Raw genomic sequence first — 20,828 nt, 5'->3', positions numbered from 1 at the left:
CTTATTTATGTATACATTTTGGATGGTTTATACATATTTTGTAATTTTTTTTATAATTTTTATTTATTTTATTTGTTTATTTTTTTCCTTCACCTGTACTTGTCTTTATGATTGTATTCATACATTGTTTGATCTTATTGAATATTTATATAGAAAAAACACCACAGTTTTACCACCATTTGTGGACTTTTCAGATGGTCCCTTACCACACCCTCCACAGTATTAGCATGTTTTAGCATAATGTGTGGACTTTTCAGACGGTCCCTTACCCACCATAGGCAAATTTTCCAACTTATATCAATGTTAAATTGCCGATCTGGAATGATTTCACCATGACGCCATCTGACCACCTTAAATACGGGACAAATCGTGTTATCTTAAAATACTGGATGACTGAGCAAGCAAAGATCTCAGCTACCACACCACATTGAATTGGCAGTGCAAAGTGTTATGGAGATGCTAGCACACTTGAAGACTTACAGTGTCTCGCTTATGTTTCACAGGCTGGCATAAAGATCAAAGGAGCTCTACAGACAAAAAGAGGCACAAAAAATGCTACATAATAATTATTATTTTAAGTCAACTAAGCAGAATTAGGGCTATCAATTTAACATGTCAATGTATTTATGAAAATAAAACAAATAATCATGTTCCTGGGGCCTATACCATGAATCTTGTTGAACAAACTCAGGGTTTCAGGATTGGTTTTGAGTTGACACAACCAAACCAATCCAATAAGGCTTAATTGGTACCATGATGCTGCTCATCAACAGTTTTACCACCATTTGTGGACTTTTCAGACGGTCCCTTACCACACCCTCCACAGTATTAGCATGTTTTAGCACAATGTGTGGACTTTTCAGACAGCCCCTTACCCACCATAGGCAAATTTTCCAACTTATATCAATGTTAAATTGGTGATCTGGAACGATTTCACCGTGACGCCATCTGAACAGCTTAAATACGGGACAAATCGTATTGAATCAATACGGGACGCATCCGGGATGATCCTGTATTTTACGGGATGGGTGGCAACCCTAATCTTAAATATTATTATTTGTTTTATTTAACGTGGCAATAAAACACCATCGTGGGATCACCAAGTAAAATTAAAAATAAAATGTTATTTTTATAAACGCATCTCGAAACACCTGCTTTGGGTTTCATGTCTGTTAGGCTATTAAACATGATTCCAGGTTGTTATTAGCAAAGCAAAGTTTCAACGCTTGATAAACAGTAAGAGTGCCCCCCCCCCCCTTTTGCTCTGGTGTGCAGACTTATGTACAATAATTTGACAAGTTCAATGTAATTTTATTTTCAACCATTTAAAAATCAAGGCACCCCAAAGAGGCTATTTAAACACAGCAGTTTAACTCCACGCACATGACATGGAAATGTGAACCAGCACAGGCAGAGCGCATATACAGGCAGTCATTTTTATTTGGCTTTAATGTGAGATTTTATCATTTTAAGACCTATGTATTGTGCTATTTAGGCTTATAGCTCACTGTGCTGCTATTTTGAGTTGCGTTTGAAGTAATTCCATTGCAATAAACATTCATTATTCCCACGTACCGACTCCTGTCTAAACCCAAATAACCGAACAAGTTGACTGGCGCATACATTAAAATCTACTAGGTGTGTGGATTGTTAAAAAAAAAATGAAGATTAGAAATGAGGCTTATAGATTATATGTTTAGAAATAAGGCTTGCATAATAAAACCTTAGTACCTCTGATACAGAAAAGCTGCACCCCTTGAGAGAAAACAGAAAACTCCCACACAAGGTGTTCGTAATGATTCGTCTGATGAACTTAAGCACGAACAGCAGGTAAAAGTCAAAGTGCGAACTGTCAGTTAATGCAAGTTGGGCTCACTGAATGGAATTAATTTAAATTTGAATCCAGAACTGAAGCCTGCCTTGTTGTTTTTGTACCATGATGCAATTCTCTCATCACAAGAAAACATTCGGGGCTATTAACAAAAGATTCGGGGCTTCAGCCCTACCAGCCAGGGTCTAGCTACGCCGCTGGTTGACAGCACGCAAAAAGATTGCCTTTAGTTTACACGCACATAGTCATAGACGTCCAATGCCAGAGACCATACATTCTGGTAATGCTTAACAATAAACTTTGGCAATGCTTTTCTTTTTGGCTGCCTCTGTGAGGACTCAAACAAAAATGATAAACAAACCAAACAAAAGCACAAAGAGGATGGCATGCACACATTATGACGCATTGCTGGCATACAATCCCATGGCAAGATTAATACAAAGTCTATTCTGGGGAGGGTCAGGCGCAACACCTGTTACCACATGACAAAAGTGAATATGTACAATCACCCATTTGCCATTGTCTCACCGAAGGAATCATGCATTTCTTGCTGACTGGGCAAGCAAAGGTCTACCACACCACATTGAACTGGCAGTGCAAAGAGTTATGGAGATGCTAGCAGACTTAAAGACTTACAGTGTCTCGCTTATGTTTCACAGGCTGGCATAAAGATCAAAGGAGCCCTACAGACAAAAAGAGGCACAATACAATGCTACATAATATATATATATATATATATTTTTTTTAAGTCAACAAAGCAGAATTGGGGCTGTCAATTTAACATGTCAACGTATTTATGAAAATAAAACAAATAATCATGTTCCTGGGGCCTATACCATGAAGCTTGTTGAACAAACTCAGGGTTCCAGGATTGGTTTTGAGTTGACAAAACCAAACCAATCCAATAAGGCTTAATTGGTACCATGATGCTGCACATCAACTTTCTCTGTCATCTCAGGCTTTGATCCTGGGTGCTTCTCATTTCTGAAATTGTGCGTCCTCGTTTTCTTTCCTTGCTTCCTTTCCTCACTTCCTAATTCCACCCTCTTAGGAAATGAGGAAAGGATGGAAGGTAAGGAAACAAGGACAGAGGAATCGAAACAAGACATGTTTGTAAAGGAAATGTCCTTGCTCACTCGCGCATCACTTCAGAGCACGTTTTTGCGCAGCTGCAGTATCTCGGTGTGGTTGCCTTTATGTTATTGACATTTTATTTATTAATATATTCGTAATAAATACAAATAATTCAAGATGCTCTGTTGAAGTATGTGACAATTATGGTTTATTTAAGCCACAAAGGTGAAACATGAATTAAAACTGTTGCGTGAGATGTGAAGAGGGAGGAGAATTTATACGTGTGTCAGGTGCTTCAGCCAAAAAGTCTTCAGCATAGGATGCTCCTGTGTTTCCTCGCTCAAGCGTCCTTGATAAGCTTCCTGTGACCTTGATCCTCGCCTCCTCGCCTCCTCGCGGTGCATTTAGAGAATTGGTAGGTCCTTAATGATGGTGGACTTCGATCGGTTTCCGGTTCAGGGGCTCGAGGGCGGAAGAGCGAGGAAATGAGGATGCACAATTAAGGAAATGAGAAACACAGTTTAAGATTTGATCACACGCTGCTGCGGAGAATAGCATGAGCCTCCACACACGCTAGGTCTCCATGGTAATGTGCTCAACAAGCCACGTGATAAGATAAGCGCATTGACTGTCTCAGATGCAGAGGCAACTGAGATTCATCCTCCACCACCCAGATTGAGGCAAGTCACTACGCCACCATGAGGACCTAGAGTGCATTGGGAATTGGGCATATCAAATTGGGGAGAAAAGTGGAGAAAAAAAAAAAAGATTTGATCACACGCGCGTGCACATGAATGAGTGACGTTTGCAGCGAACAGCCAATCACGTGAAACACGAAGATAGCACGCGTGATCCAGAATCACTTCTCGCACAGAGTTAACGGGATTTAACTCTCCACTGAAGGCTGATCATTATGAAAATATGAAGAATTTAAATACATTTAAACAGCACAACAAGCGATTTGTTATAAGAATATGAAAAATGAAAACAGATTTTACACAATAGATCGCCATGAAATCATGAAGAATAAAACACATTTAAACTACAAAAAGTATCACTATAAATTATGAAGAAATTAAAAGACATTTACACAGCAAGAAGAAACATCGTGGCTGCTGCGAGAGCTCAAGAGGACTGCTGGAAACAAATTCTGAATGTGAAAAAAATATAAAACAGCTGACATATCAACCCAATCTCATGAAAATTCGTACATATTTTATGAGTTGGCTATTTCGTGTGAATTCATTTGTATGAATTCGTAGGATTTCATCACATGCAAATGCCCGGATGTGTAATGCGGAAGTAAGCGTGGGTTCCGCACGCGAGGTGTCAAGGACATGCTTATTAATGGTATCCCTTTACCCAAACCCCTTATCTAAACCTAACTGATCAGTAGAGTGTGTAAACATGACAGGAAGATGTTATGTGTGACAGAAGCAAGTAACTGTCGCGTATTAGATGAAAACAATGTCCAGCGACGTCATTGGCTTTAGTGAAGGTCGTAGGACTTCATACGAGTGCAATCGTACGATACCATATGAATTAGCCAAATTTAGAATAGTCGTACGAATCCTTACGATTTCACTGTGAGAGTGTGTTGGTTGTATATATCGATGTGTAAGTGAAGTCCACAACAAGAACACACAGGCTTATTAATTACAAATGAATATAGGCTTCTATTAAAATATTAAAAAGTGAGCATTTGGAATACTGTATGCAATAATTGGCATGTAGCCAGCTGGTAGCTGTGCAGTGTGTAAACCTCACTCCCCTGGCCTCAAGAGGCGCACTAGCGATAAACACTAGGTGCTGTAGCCTTTAGCCTCCTTGTATGCGCACCCACCTACCATGCCGGAGACGGCGGTTTGAATCCCGCTCAGGGCGGGTCGAACAGGACTGGTTACACATGCAATAACAAGATGTATTTGTTCTTTTTTTTTAAGACATATTTTGTGTACCGCTTATATTGAACTTCATGTGAAATACTGTATTTTCATCTCTAGCTCGTAAAAGAATAGGATTGGGTGGCATTCATCCCTTTCACCATCTTGTGAAGTGAAAAGTCTTTAAAAAAGGGAAATAATCAATATCTCTAGCATAATGACAAAACAGTCTCAAAGGATCTAATACTTCACTATGCTGATTGTATACTATTATTTTATTTACACAAATTTATTTCAGGTTTTCTTAGGTTTAATAAGATGTTACGTTCACGTGCACTTCACCGCTGGTGGCACTCCACCACCGCTGTTGGACGGTTGTCACGGCGATCCTAGCAGCCCTATGCCCGTGACCAGGGGAGGCATACATGCGCAAAGAAGGAGCGCAAGCTGCTCTACAGTGGAGTGGGTAGTTGAGCATGCGAATTGGTGCACGAGAACAATGCCAGCTGTTAATCAATGTCACTGATAACCAGTGGTGGAAAGAGTACTGATTTTTTTTTTACTTAAGTAAAAGTACTGCTACTGAAGAAATAATTCACTTGAGTATAAGAAGTGCTGAGAAATATTATGACTACAAGTAAGAGTAAATAAGTAGTTTTCCAAAAACAACTACTCAAGTAATTGTGTTACAAGTTACTTTATGAAAATTATATTATATATATTATATACGCTTCCATTTTTAGAACACAAAGACAATTTTGTCAAAGAAATTGATGCTTCCTTTCACCAAGGATGCGTTAAATTGATCAAAAATACTGCCAAAATAATTAATTGCAAATTATTATTATGGTTGTAATAATTGTTTTAAGTGGTATTTATTCATTTTTTTATTCTTTACCCGTGATGGCAAACATATACTGCTGTGTCACCTATTCCTTACAAAAGCATTCTAAAGTGTTAATTTGGTACTCAAGAAAATGTTCTTATTATTAGAACAACTGAAAATGATTGTGCTACCATGCAGAAATCACAATACAGTGTTTTTCACCCCATTTTCTGAGGTACTGAGTTCTTACAAGTTGCTTTACACTTGCAAGTCAAATTTTGGTTTTAAAAATAGGCAAGAAGAAACACATTTCTCCTGAAATTCTATTTTCTCCTAAAGTTTATTGTTTTAGAGAGATGAAGACTATTCCATGCATTACTGTTTTGAAAAAAAAAAAATCTCAATCCAGGATAGAGAGTGAAGTGGACGGCCCAGATGCACAACAAAATGACAAGTAAATCACAGTCTCTAGTTTGAGAAACAGACTCCTCATAGATCCTAAACTAGCAGCCTCTAAATGCCAAAGACCTGCATTGCTGCAAGAGGATTCTTGGACAAACAGAAAATTTTAAGAATGCAACATTTATTTAAATAGAAATAGCCATTTGCAACATTCTAAATGTCTCTAACCTACATAATGTGCATTGTGACAAACACATTCCTATTTCAGGTTTATTCTCATTCACGTCTGAGTATTTTGGCTAATAAATTAACATACTGTACAAAACTAATACAGTATAATGCAATATCATAGAGGAGGAAATTTATCCTCTATGATATTGCAGCAATTATCCAGATATGGAATGAGATTATCAAGCAAACTGTTACCAACTCCTACATGCCAACTGAATAAAATAAGGCAAAAAAAAAAATTTCACACAGTGTTTAATGAGAGATATGATTGATTCAAACACTAAAAGTGGTTGTTCAGTATATGTATTATTGAGTCTTAATTAACATTATGGTTATTTAACATATTGAGATATTATTATTAAGTAAATTGTAGCATTTGGTTACATTATGTTTTGTGATTTCTCATACCTTCTTTACATAACATCCATTCCTTGTGCACTTTTGGCCTCTAGCAGGTGAGCCTTTTCAGCCAGATAAACAGCAGCACAGGGCAGGGAAATATAGTACAGCATCGTGAGCTAGAGTTTTACCTGCTTGGACAGTTTATTTTGAACAAGAAGGGCGAACGGTTATGGAATTTAATGCGGGAGTACAATATCGAACAACATCTGACCCACCTACCAATTTCACTCAACCCTCTCACTCTCCTGAGTACTGATCACCCACACCTGCCTCCAGTCATTGCATCAATCAACCCCTCTATATAAGCCTCACTCCCCTTCCATTCTGTGTCTGGTCTCAACTTCGTGTACAGACTCACTTACCTGTATCTCCAGCGTTAACGATTTCTCTCCAGCGACTTTTCTACTCCAAACGTTTCCTCTCCAGCGACTCCAGTGTCCATCTCCTCAACGCAAGCTTCGTTGTTGCAAACCCTCCACCTCATGGAAAGTCACCATCTCTATCAGCATTAGTCTTCATCACACAAACTATCACCACTGCAACCCAGTACTGTCACATCATCACTTACCTGCTGTCTTTGTTTGTGTGTCAATAAATACCTGCTTGGGTTCAAACATCATCCTCGAGTCTGAGTATATGTTACAGAAGACCAGACCGACAAGAATCATGAACCCAGCAGGTCCGGATCCCATCCAGAAGCTGGTTGACACACTACAGCGTACACTCACTCAACCCGCTAATCCCTCGGCTTCGCCTGCGCCCAGTACTTCCGCAATTTCTTCACCGGTCTACTCCGCCAGTCCCGTGGTCAATCCAGCGCCCTTCTCAGGATTGGAGGAGGACTTGCGGTGGTTTCCTACTCCAATGTTTGCTCGCCCTTGAGATGCAGCTGCATCGATTCCCTACTGAGCGGTCGAAGGTGGCCTACATCACCTCCTTGCTCTCTGGAAGAGCACTTCAATGGGCCAATTCACTCTGGGAACAGAAAGGTCCAGTAATACAGTCTCTTGACAGCTTCGTTCAGCACTTTATGGAGGTGTTTGGAAGTTCTGAGGGTGACACATCAGATGCTGAACAGCTTCTCAAACTTCGTTAAGGTCAGTCCTCTATTAATGACTATGCTCTAAAGTTCCGTATTCTGGCAGCATCTAGTGGCTGGAATGAGTCCGCTCTAATGACCACTTATCGCCATGGACTCGATCCCAAGCTGCGACTGCATCTCTCATCATATGACAACACCATGGGGCTGGAGCGCTTCATTCAGTTCTCCATCAGAGTAGCCAACCGGATGAAGAGCTGTCTCAATGAATTACCCACCTTGCAGTCCCGCCTTTCCCTTCACTGAGGTCCCCTCTCCACTCTCCAGAACCTAGCAGCAAGCCTATGCAGATGGATGCTTTTCGTCTTTCCACTGTAGAGCACCAACGCCGGCTGAGCCAGGGTCTGTGCCTGTACTGTGGTGGTAAGGGACATGTAATCTCTGCATGTCCCACTCGACCTCCCCGTCCTCAGGTGAGCCAACTGACCACAACTATGGTCAGTACTTCTCCTTTAGTAACCTGTGTAATGCTTACAACTCCTGATATCTCTTTTTCAGTATCCGCACTACTAATTTAATCTTGGATGCACTCTGTCACCAACTACAGCTTCAAAAACGACCCTGCGAACACAAGCTTTAAATCCACTCCATAATTGGCAAGCCCTTAGAAAGAGGTTTTATTCATCACTGCGTGGGTCCTGTAAAACTCCAAGTGGGATGGCTGCATAATGAAGACATCACCCTACTGGTTCTGGAGAATTCCACCGCAGACGTCGTATTAGGGTGTCCCTGGCTTATACAACATTCCCTAGTCATCTCCTGGGTTTCCGGAGACGTCCTGAAATGGGGGTCTCAGTGTTTCCCTGCCTGTTTCCCAAACCGACTCACTCACAGACCCTGCATGCCCATCAGAAACTCTTCCCCTCTCAATGTCAACACCACCACCATTGAGAGCCCAGCCAGTACAACCCCTCTGGAGATCCCTTCCTGTTATTCACACTTCCAGGATGTCTTCTGCCCTTTACATGCCTCACAACTACCACCTTATCGACCATGGGACTGTGCAATAGACCTCCTCCCTGGTGAGCCAGTGCCCCATGGCAAAGTCTACCCACTTTCCATTCTTGAGCAGAAGGCCATGGAGGATTATATCAAGGAGGCTCTCAGCCAAGTTTACATCCGAACTTCCACTTCCCCTGCTGATTTGAGTTTCTTCTTTGTGGCTAAGAAGGACGGAGGCCTACGCCCTTGTATTGATTACCGCTCCCTCAACAGGATTATGGTTATGTTCCGGTATCCACTTCCCCTCGTCCCAGCTGCCTTGGAACTGTTGAGAGGAGCCAATGTTTTCACCAAGCTGGACCTTCGCAGCGCTTACAACCTCATTCGAATACGGAGGGGAGACGAGTGGAAGACAGCCTTCTTGACTCCTACAGGCCACTACGAGTACCGGTGATGCCGTATGGCCTGGTCAATGCCCCCTTCGTGTTCCAAGGCTTCATGAATGAGGTGTTCCGTGAGTATCTCCAACGATTTGTCCTCGTCTACATTGATGACATACTGGTGTACTCTCGGAACATGACCGACCATCGTCATCATGTAGCGCTCGTGTTGGAAAAGCTGAGGGAATACCACCTGTACCTCAAGGCTGAGAAGTGTTCTTTCCACCAGACATCCCTCCAGTTCCTTGGGTACATCATCAGCCCGGAAGGCATTCGGATGGACGAGGGGAAAGTAACAGTGGTGCAATCCTGGCCCACTCCAACCACCATCAAGGAGCTCCAGCGATTCCTAGGATTTGCCAACTTCTACCGCTTCTTCATCACGAACTACAGTACTCTCACATCCCTGCTGACCTCTCTTCTCCGATCCAAACCCAAATCTCTCTCCTGGACCTCCGAAGCTTCAAACGCCTTCCAACTACTGAAGGATGCCTTCACCTCTGCTCCACTCCTTGTACACCCTGATCCGAATAAACCATTTATTGTTGAGGTAGACGCCTCTACCAGCGGCATAGGAGCAGTCTTGTCTCAGCAGCAGGAGAAACCACTGCTACTTCATCCATGTGCCTTCTTCTCCAGGAAACTCTCCCCGAAGGAGCAGAACTATGACATCGGGAACCGAGAGCTGTTGGCAATTAAACTGGCCTTGGAGGAGAGGTGGCATTGTCTGGAGGGAGTGCAACATCATTTCCTGGTGCTCACAGACCACAAGAACCTCGAGTATCTCAGAGAGGCTCGTCGCTTAAACCCCTGCCAGGCGAGATGGGCCCTCTTCTTCACTCGCTTTAACTTTACCATCTCCTATCGTCCAGGTGACAAGAACTCCAAGGCAGGTGCCCTCTCCCGCCTTTACGCTCCAGAGGAAGGCTCCGAGGAACCGCATACCATTTTACCCCCACATGTCATAGTAAGTCCCATTCAATGGTCCCTGGACGATAGCATCCGCGAAGCCTCCGCCACTGAATCAGCTCCGTCGGGATGCCCTACCAACAAGAACTATGTACCCTCCTCTCAACATCTCACACTCATCGACTCCGTACACTCCTCGTTGGGCACTGGCCACCCTGGGAACAATAGGACCCTCTCGCTTATCCAGGACCAGTTCTGGTGGCCCCACATGGTTCGAGATGTCAGAAGGTTTGTCCAAGGATGCCCAGAATGTGCTATATCCAGAACACCACAACAACTACCGGCTGGCAAACTCGACTATATCACTGACCTTCCTCCCTCTGAGGGTTATATCTGCATGCTGGTAGCTATAGACCATTTCTCCAAAGCCTGAAAACTGATCCCCCTCAAGAGTACCTCTTCAACTATGTGTTTCGGAACTATGGGATCCCTGAAGACATCGTTTCCAACCGTGACTCGAGATGACATCCTGGACCCGACCCTACTCTCCAACTTCCATGATGCACATCCTGATTGTCCAGCTCCGCATGGACGGGGTCGGCCACTGCATCGGAAAGCACGTCCCTCTGGAGCGGTCCGTGGAAGGGGGTAATGTCACGGATCCTTTTGACCCACCTACCAATTTCACTCAACCCTCTCACTCTCCTGAGTACTGATCACCCACACCTGCCTCCAATCATTGCATCAATCAACCCCTCTATATAAACCTCACTCCTTTTCCATTCTGTGGCTGGTCCCAACTTCGTGTGCAGACTCACTTACCTGTATCTCCAGCGTTAACGATTCCTCTCCTCTCCAGCGACTCCAGTGTCCATCTCTTCAATGTAAGCTTCGTTGTTGCAAACCATCTCTATCAGCATTAGTCTTCATCACGTAAACTATCACCACTGCAACCCAGTCCTGTCACGTCATCACTTACCTGCTGTCTTTGTTTGTGTATCAATAAATACCTGCTTGGGTACAAACATCATCCTCGAGTCTGAGTATATGTTACATGTGGATTGATAGAAAGGGAGAGCCCGTCTGTGTGCACGATGGTGCGAGGAACCAGATGGCGGGAAAAAATATAATGTTCAGTGAAAAGTCAAAAGAAGATCGCAATGTATGTAATTGTAACTATAACAGAATTATTAATAAAACAGGGGAACTTGTTGCGTGGGCAATTTTTACCTCCATATTTTGAATTTCGGAAATAAATTATTATTTTTTTTCTCCCAATTTGGAATGCCCAATTCCCAATGTGCTTTTAACTCCTTGTGGTCATGTAGTGATTTGCCTCAGTCCAGGTGGTGGAGGACAAATCCCAGTTGCCTCCACGTCTGAGATCGTCAACCCATGCATCTTATCACGTGGCTTGTTGAGTGCATTGCCACGGAGACATAGCATGTGTGGATCCACTGCGGCAACCACGCTCAACTCACCACACGCCCCACTGAGAACGAACCACATTATTGTGATCACGAGGAGGTTACCCCATGTGATTCTACCCTCCCTAGCAACCGGGCCAATTTGGTTGCTTAGGAGAACTGGCTGGAGTCACTCAGCATGCCCTGGGATTCAAACTAGTGAACTCCAGGTGTGGTAGCCAGTGTCTTTACTACTGAGCTACCCAGGCCCCCATGGGAATATTGTTGTTAATTTCAGTGGCATTTTTGCCCTGAGTCCCTGTTAATTTCCGAAAATATTGGCATTGTATCTTTCTAAGTTATTTAAAAGTTTGTTTTAGATATATAGTAGCAAGTAAACAAAATATCCCCACATATGTCAAACTACATTGTGATAATATTTGACACAGTTAAAACATTGCCTACTTTAAAAAACAAGAGAAGTTTGATCAGTGGTTAAACGTGTTCAGATGGTTCCCTCGTACCTGAATGAATGGCTCCTTTCCAGAATAAAAATAAATATGCAGAAAATCACAGTATTACAGTTCTTGTATAGTGACAGGGCAGAAAGTCTTGGGGAAGCTAGATAAGAGAGGACATCGGTGGCAGTTTATGCAAGCTGCTGTGCTCATGATGCTGTGCCCTGCAGGCTTCTGTCGTGCTGCACACAGCGAGTTTTAGTTTATAAACAGATTTAGTGCTTATAACTTTCTTCTTCCCAAAAATTCTGAAATATTATATCTTTTTTGTACTTTGTAATTGTGGTGAAAAATAACTGTAGCGAAGTTGAATACTTAATTTTTAATCAACTCAAGTAAAAGTACTATAATTTATTTATACTATACTAAAAATGTGAAAAATGTACTCAAGTACTGTAACGAGAGTAGTTGTAATTCATTACTTTCCACCTCTGTTGATAACAGCTGCAACTAGTACTCATTATAACAAACTCCAGTACTGAATTGTCACTTATTATAATACACACAAACAAAATGGAAACTCCTGCTCAAGAACTGGAGATATTTCTTCCACATTAGACACTTTCCTGATGAAAGCTTTTTGCAAAAAGTGGGTGGGAGATGTCCCACCCATCCCACCTGTAAATGACGCCCTTAGATGACACAAACTAAACTAAAACTTACCTGACTAGCCACCGAAATCGGCTTCATGGTATAGGCCTCTGACCTGTGTGTACATTCTGCATTATGGAATTTTCCTACACACTGTATATCAGTGCAATTCAAGCTTGAAGTGCCATCTTAATGTTTTCGCAAGTCCACAGTCAGTGGACTATCGGCAACTCATCTTACCAAACCACACTTTTCAAGAGCAGGCAGCACAACAACAGAATGAGTAAGGGGCTATTCAAACAGGATGCGTTTTTGTATCCATCTATGGTGGTTTTTTTTTCTTGTTTTTTTTTTCTCCCCTCTTCTCCCCAAATTTGGATTGCCCAATTCCCAGTGCGTTCTAAGTCCTCATTGTGGCGTAGTGACTCGCCTCAATCCAGGTGGCAGAGGACGAATCTCAGTTGCCTCTGCGTCTGAGACTGTCAATCCGCGCATCTTATCACGTGGCTTATTGAGCGAGTTACCACAGAGACATAGTGCGTGTGGAGGCTTCACGCTATTCTCTGCGGCATCCATGCACAACTCACCACGTGCCCCAACGAGAGTGAGAACCACACATTATAGCGACCACAAGGAGGTTACCCCACGTGACTCTACCCTCCCTAGCAACCGGGTGAATTTGGTTGCTTAGGAGACCTGGCTGGAGTCACTCAGCACGCCCTGGATTCGAACTTGTGAATCCAGGGGTGGTAGTCAATACTCGCTGAGCTACCCAGGCCCCCCATCTGTGCTGTTTTAAATAGCTTCAATGTTTAATTTTATGTAAACCTGGGCTAAAAAAGTATGACCATTTCAGCGTTTCTAGCTGTTTGTTTTTTTAGCACCTCTCGCCATTAATGGCATTTTTTTAAGATGTCATGTCAAGTTAGAAGAAGTTGATTTCTGATTGGAGGCTTTTTACAGCAAATATTCATATATTAATGGCAATTAATTAAATTAACTAACTGGCCTATCATGTCATTAATTTAATTGACATTTGTATTCAAATGCCAGGCCTAATTAGAATCCAGAGTAATTCTGTCTGAATGAGGGCAACATTAACAATCTCTTCTAACCATGAAAAAGCTATCAAAAGTAAACCAGAATCTGACATTACGTAGCTTGTGAGTTGTGATGCTGATGATATTTGAACTCTTTGAAGTGACTCAGCAAGCCCTGCCATAATATGTTTCTGTCCCATCCTACCTTAGCAACTGTTGCAATTTGCCATATTATCAGACAAGCTTTTACTTCTTTATATTGTAAGTCTATTGTAATTTGTTCTTATGGGATGTTCTGTAAAGCTTCTCAGAATGAGCAACAGTAACCAAGCGAGGCGGAGCTTACTGAAGTCAAATGCTAATCTAAAGTGTCTCCTGGAGCTCAGTAATGGCTTACTGGAAACCAAATCTTTCAGGTCAAAATGGGGCTCTTGGCAGATCAACACAGCACTATACCCCAGAGACGAGCCTGTTTGAGCTTAAGCCAGAATCAATGCACTTCTGGTAAAACATTTAGTATTTGTTTGGGGCTTATAATGTCCTAGGTGTGGTGTAGAAACAATTTGTCCTCTTATTAACTCAACAGTAACTCCCCCAACCTGAATAAATGAGAGCAAATCAGCATATAAAAACAGCAATTAGCCTCTACAACCTAAGCCCAATCCTGAGAGTAAAACACTTAACATTTAATTAATTATCAATAAAACGAAACAGACTAGCAGGAGCAATTTGTAAAGTTCCTACATTTATGCTAAAATGGAATTGGTATCCTTTGGGTGGAATCACACAGACTCATTCCTAAGTTCTCAGTACAGGACGGTTGTATTTATCTCGAAGACACAGCACTGTCAGTGTCAACAACATCAGCTAATCAAACAGATTTATGACATCTCTTTTTGCAGAGTTGTTTCTCCTTGTTCATCACTAAATGAGGCAAACACTGTCAGCTAGGGCTGGGTGGTACAACAGTAGAAATAAGTCTACCGGTGTGCTATACCGTCGTAGATCATTCTATTGTGCTCTAGTGGGCAGAACTGCTTTATGCTATTTACACATGAGAGTGATAAAGAAACATGTGAAAATACAGAGCAGGACATGTCCCAAACAAGTTTATTAGGCACAAGTTTAGTTGTTCAGTTGCAGCATCTTAACTTGTTGCAGTAGTATGGGATTCAACTGATGTGCAGTCACAAAGTGTGACATTCGACTTTGAACGTAACAAATCCAATCAAAATGAAAATTTGATACAGAGTTATATAAAAATTGTCCGTTTTGTAGTATTAGTTTCACTGTTTTGAGTCTTTTTCTTTTTACTCAATTGTCCCATAATGTGAAGCAATTTTTGCACTGATACTAGACTTATTTATAATAATTTGTAATAGATAATCTTATCTTTTGGTCTGCATCCTTCATATTCTGATTGAAAAGTGAAAATAATCAAACGAGACAAAGTATCTTTCATTTGTAAAGTTTATCCCAAAATAGGTATTACCGCAACTATATTGTGATACTGTATATACCATTACCATGATATAAAGTTACTTGCACTGTGATATAAGACAGCAGGACACACTTTTTTACTGGGTAGACACAGAGAGGACATGTCCAAGTTTTTTCTGACACACATCTAAGCCCTACAAAATGTATCACTGTGGTCTGCAAAGTAGAGCTAAGAAATCTAGTGAACATCTAGAGGTCATTCTTTGACTCCAAGCAGAGCTTTATGGCTCTAGGCCTCAGTGCCTTTGTTTTATTTTTAGGACGCAATAAAGCAGGGAAGACTAAAAATACATTTCTATTGATATGACTGGCCCAAAGACAGGGAGCATGGCATGTACTCTGGGCAACAATTCAGGTGTGTCTGATTGGAGTAGTCTACAGTGCGTAAGGGTTAGGTTTAGTGCTAACCAGTAAAGTAAATCTCAAAATATTCTCTAGCATTCCATATGCAGACATCCTGATTACTGTCTTACATTTTCTCAAGTCTCCCTTATGACTGCCAGAGGCAAGAATCAGGTCACCCATGCTGTCGAGCACCATCTGTTAAAGCCAACATGAAACAGCATTTGCAACCCATTTTACTTCCGTATAATGATGTATTTCCAGGAGAAACAGAATATTTTGCAAGAAAAATGTGGGGCGAGCTTGATTTTATCCATTGAGAATTGAATGGATCATGAATTGTGGCTGTTTGATAACACAACTGAGCCAGGGAGGAGATAAGGGAGGGGTAAAAAAAAAAAAAAAAAAAAAAAAAAGGAAGAAATTGAAAGTTGTTTTAGAGGTAGAATAAATTATGTTTTTGATTATATTACAATTTGATGATAATATAATTTCGAGACAAACATTTTTTTTTTTCCTTTGGAATTTCATGCAGTGATGAATTGTGCACAAGATGTAGAGACCAAGCATATTGATGAAAAAAAATCTCCTCCTTAAAAGTAATTTTAGGAAGGCACTTGTTATAAAAATTATTATTTTTATGCATATTTTGTTTTGGGGTGAATTTTGGAAAAATGTAGCAAAATTGCACTGGGCTTTAAGGGTTGCAAAATTTCAGCACTGTTTTTAGACTGTAAGCGGAAGTTATGAATTCACAACACAATTCAACACAAAAATTTGAACAAATAATTTATGTAATGTAGTACATTTAATATACCATGAATAAGCTCCATGTGTGAATATAGAAAAAGTTTGACCACTAATGCCCCACGTTTCAGTAAGCGTGGGGAATTAAGAAAAAAAAAATATTACAGGACAAATACTTGTTAAATGTGTTCCAAAATTGTGTCAGCTACCATTTTTTTCCTTTTTGTGTGACTTTAGCAAGTGTAACAGGTCCTGTTCGAACTGCTCTGAGTGGGATTTGAACCGGCATCATCCGGCATGGGAGGCAGGCATGCTAACGAGAGGCTGAAGGCTACAGCCTCTAGCATCAGTCGCTCGTGTGCCTCTTGAAGCCAGGGGAGTGAGGTTTACACACACTGCACAGCTATCACGTACCAGCTGGCTCCCGCTACACTCACCCCCTAAACCTCACTCCCATCCGGGTCATGGCACCATTGTAACCAGTTGTACTCGACCTGCTCCAAGCGCGATTCGAACCGGCGACAGCCGGCATGGGAGGCGGGCACGCTAATGAGGATGCTAAAGGCTACAGCCTCTAGCATCAGCCGCTAGTGCGCCTCTTGTGGCCAGGGGAGTAAGGTTTACACATACCGCACGGCTATCACGTACCAGCTGGCTCCAGTTACACAGCTCTGACAATTTATTTTCAAATGATTTATGATGGTAATGATGGTAGTTTTCACCCATATTTAATGAAAATTAGATTTTACTTAAAGAGAACATTGGGTATCCGAGAGTTCAGAAAGTAAATAGGGTCAAATTTCATTTCATGTTGACTTGAAATACTTCAAAAGAACCTAACAACGGCACTCCAATAATATCATCCCTTCTACAAAAGATTCTGAAATATTTTTTTTCAAAAGTTACATTTCTTTCAAATATACTGCTGAACAAATTATGTCTGACACACATTATGTATGACAAAGCTACACCAAAGTGGATTAAGATCCCTATCCATGAAAATTGGCCAGTAACCAATTATATTATCTAAATAAAAACAGTATTGCTTTATTAACAGTTAAAGGCATACTGTGTACTTTTTTTTTTTTTTTTTTGCACCACAGCATCACTAAACAGGATTGCAAAAGTAATCATTGTTTTTAAATGGGTTTTTCGATCTTTCCCCCATCTCTCATTGGTTGGACAAACAGATAGTCTCGCCCCAAACTCACACCATTGATTGCTAGGTGAATCCCTTACATATAGGCATAATTATAGGCTGACTTATAATCTCTGTAGCATTGTAACAGGAAAAAATACTAACATCACCTTTGAATGCCACATGATCAAAAAATGATATAGCAATCACATGACACTGAATGCTGCATGCAGTGCATTCTATCACCAAAACATCCTATACACACTTTTATTCTGTTCTGAAAATGCCAGAAAAGAAAGCATGAAGCAGTGAATGTGATGAAAGCAAGAGCTCATTAAACAAGTGCTTAACACAAATGGCCATAAGTTAACATAACGATGCTCAGCTGTCATGTTCCGCACGCATTCAGTTGCAAATAGCTCAGTGTCTGATGTCAGAGCAAATGATGAAAGCATCAGATGACAGGATGCTTACTGTCTTTCTGTTCAGTAAAGTGGCACTTGTGTGCTGGAGAAGCAATTTAAAATTTCCTCAGTGATTTGTACAAGATAGTAACTAGATAACACTGAAATTTTCTTATGTATGCACTGATTTAATGTAATTAAAAGTCACACTGATCGTAACAAATCTATGAACTTAATGCAGTCTAATACTCTGTATTTTATTTAAAATGGAATTCAAGGAAGAGTTCACTCAAAAATGAAAATTCTGTCATCATTTACTTAACTTCAGCCTTCTTTCTTCAATGGAACTCAAAAGGAGTTGTTTAGGAGAATCCTTGCTAAAAAGACCAGCTTAACCAGCATGCAATTCCCATCAGTCTAGGCTGGTTTATGCTAGTTATGTTCTGGTCTAGCTGGTGGACCAGCATAATAACCCTGCTTTTCACCAGCAAAACCTAGCTGGTGAAACTGGTTGACCAGCATGGTCTTTCTGATAAAGCTGGTTAAGACAGTCTAAAAGCCTGGTGCAGATACCAGAACACCAGAATCTCATGCTGGGGGACCAGCACCCAAAACACAACATAAACTGGTGATGAGCAATGCTTATCTTTTTAGAAGGGATGTACATGCTGCTCTTTGTCATACAATGAAAGTGGATGGTCATTATTAATGTCGTTATTTACTGAAAATCTTGCCCTCTGCCACAGCTCTTAAATCTCATTTGCGCTTTTAAATATTCATATATGGTGTTTATTTGAATATGCTTTTTAGTGAATAATGATTTAAATTTTAGTCTGGATCTCCAACAAAGCTTTTATATGGCTTTTGAAGACATTGAATATAATGTACAAGTCATATGGGATCAGTGGCATAACTGCAGGCAGTGCAGGGTGAACAATATAACCCCGCAGTGTATGTAATTTTATGGTGCTTTTTTAGTCATTTTGTCTTTTTTTTTTTTTTTTTTTGCTGCACAGTCCCCATTCACTTTCATTATGTTGAAAAGAGTGGTGTGTGCATTCTTCGACATTTCACCTTTTGTGTTCCATGTAGGAGGGTGAATTAATGTTGACAGTTTTTTCCTTCTTTTCAGTCAAAAATTAAATAATGAAATTATTCCTTTAAGATACTGTAGTCCCACAACACAGGAAGTGAAAAACAAACCGTCTCTATTCATACCTCCCATAGGCAAAGCGTCTGTCTTTGTGATGGTCTCCAAAAGTGTCCCACAGCCGGAGGGACACGCTTACCTCATCCACAACATCTCTGGAACGTTCTAAAACCTGCGAAAAGTCATAGCATTTATTCCACTTTTAAAGTGAAATTTACACCCAGCTAAACTTGAAATGAATCTTGACTGAATCAATCTTGTCGTGATAACGTTAGGAATGGACAATAGCACTTATTTTCTGTTCAATACAACACCAAGTACTACAGGATATCAATGATCAATATCAATATGGAAACCTCAAATAAATGAACATTTTTGTTTGTGATTTCTGAGGATAAAATGGGTAATTACAGCCATTTAAAAGTGTAGTATTTCACCCAAAATTTTGATCAAACCCGTATGACTTTCTAGCCTAGAGAATATCAGCCTCAGTCAACATCTTTTTTCCATACAATTAAAGTAAATGGTGAATGGGGCTGTTATTATATGTATATATATATATATATATATATACATATATATATATACTGTATATATATATGTATGACATGCAATCTTTTTTTGTGTTATAAATTATAAAGACTTAATCAAAACACGTAGGATTGATATACAGCACCAGTATATGAAGTATCGATATTTCAAGATCCATTCGTCCATCCCTACATAACAGTAAGGAAAGGTTTTTTGAGTAAAGACTTACCTCTTGGCAAACTCTGTACTGGTCAATAGCCCAGACAGTGGGAACATGGGTGGCCAGCAGCTGGTATTGGGTCAGGGTGGTGTTGCAGGCCCGGGCACAAATAAGGCGAGTCTTTCCCACAGCATTGTCTCCAACAACAACACACTTGATGGTCTCTACGTTGGGTCTTTCGTAGTCCATACTAAACTTGAGCACCCTACACAAGAGGAGTCATATTATCATGAGACGCTAATTTTAAAAGAACTCATAAAGGAGGATGGACACACTGACCAGAGGTGTTTAATTTCAGGTCTATTAATGCAGAAGCTACATAGATCACTGACCTTGCTGTGGGTCAATGAAACCTCAATGTACTGTAATACAGGACTTATATTATTATAGCTGTATCTTGTTCTTGCTGAGCTTAACAGAGCACAACCCATATGATTTTCTTGTCGGATGCCGTATGTATGACTTGCACAAATATGGAGACATTTGTAAAAACTTGTTAAAAACGTCAAAACAGAAACTGGTTCATTTGGTTCAATTGATGTACATATGTACAGACGTACAGACTGTAATTCATGTTTTAAATGCATTTTAAATAAATAACATTATTTTAGAAATATGTGCACCCAAGAATTTGAAAGTAATTAAATCAATTGAAAGTCAGTAACTGTAACGTGATTGCAGTATTTTAAATTGTAATGTGCTACACTACTTTTGACTAAGAAGTAATGAGATTACATTATTTAATTACTCTGTATTCAAATTACACCCGACACTGTGCTGACTAGCAGTAGCAAGTAACAAATCACAGTTCACAGTTGTAATGTGAAACAAATCCTGCTGGCAATTAAAAAAAAAGGGACGAACCTTCGATATTTAATGAAATACATAACCCAGGACAAAAATACTGTGCTTTATTTGTATTTTTTTTCCCTTTTCTCCCCAATTTGGAATGCCCAATTCCCGCTACTTAGTAGGTCCTCGTGGTGGCGCGGTTACTCACCTCCATCCAGGTGGCGGAGTTGCCTCCGCTTCTGAGACAGTCAATCTGTGTATCTTATCATGTGGCTCGTCATGCATGACACCGTGGAGACTCGGCATGTGGAGGCTCATGCTACTCTTCGCGATCCACGCACAACTTACCACGCGCCCCAGTGAGAGCGAGAACCACTAATCGCGACCACGAGGAGGTTACCCCATGTGAC

General features: G+C 40.8%; 1 protein-coding gene across 1 annotated transcript in view; it reads right to left on the bottom strand.

Annotated features, from left to right (window-relative positions):
* Window positions 1–20,828, bottom strand: part of LOC127426741 (rho-related BTB domain-containing protein 1-like) — a 35,719-nt gene that overhangs the window by 13,107 nt on the left and 1,784 nt on the right. Inside the window, exons 2-3 of the mRNA XM_051673738.1 lie at window positions 19,636–19,831; window positions 18,944–19,047 (exon numbers count right to left, since the gene is read on the bottom strand). Coding sequence (XP_051529698.1) covers window positions 18,944–19,047; window positions 19,636–19,815 — 284 coding nt within the window. The 5' untranslated portion in view covers window positions 19,816–19,831. The remainder of the gene's footprint in view (window positions 1–18,943; window positions 19,048–19,635; window positions 19,832–20,828) is intronic.

This window comes from Myxocyprinus asiaticus, chromosome 36, assembly GCF_019703515.2.
Source record: "Myxocyprinus asiaticus isolate MX2 ecotype Aquarium Trade chromosome 36, UBuf_Myxa_2, whole genome shotgun sequence".
Taxonomy (NCBI): Eukaryota; Metazoa; Chordata; class Actinopteri; order Cypriniformes; family Catostomidae; genus Myxocyprinus; species Myxocyprinus asiaticus.
The sequence above is the reverse complement of the archived record's forward strand: the minus strand, read 5'-3'. Positions and strand labels throughout refer to the sequence as shown.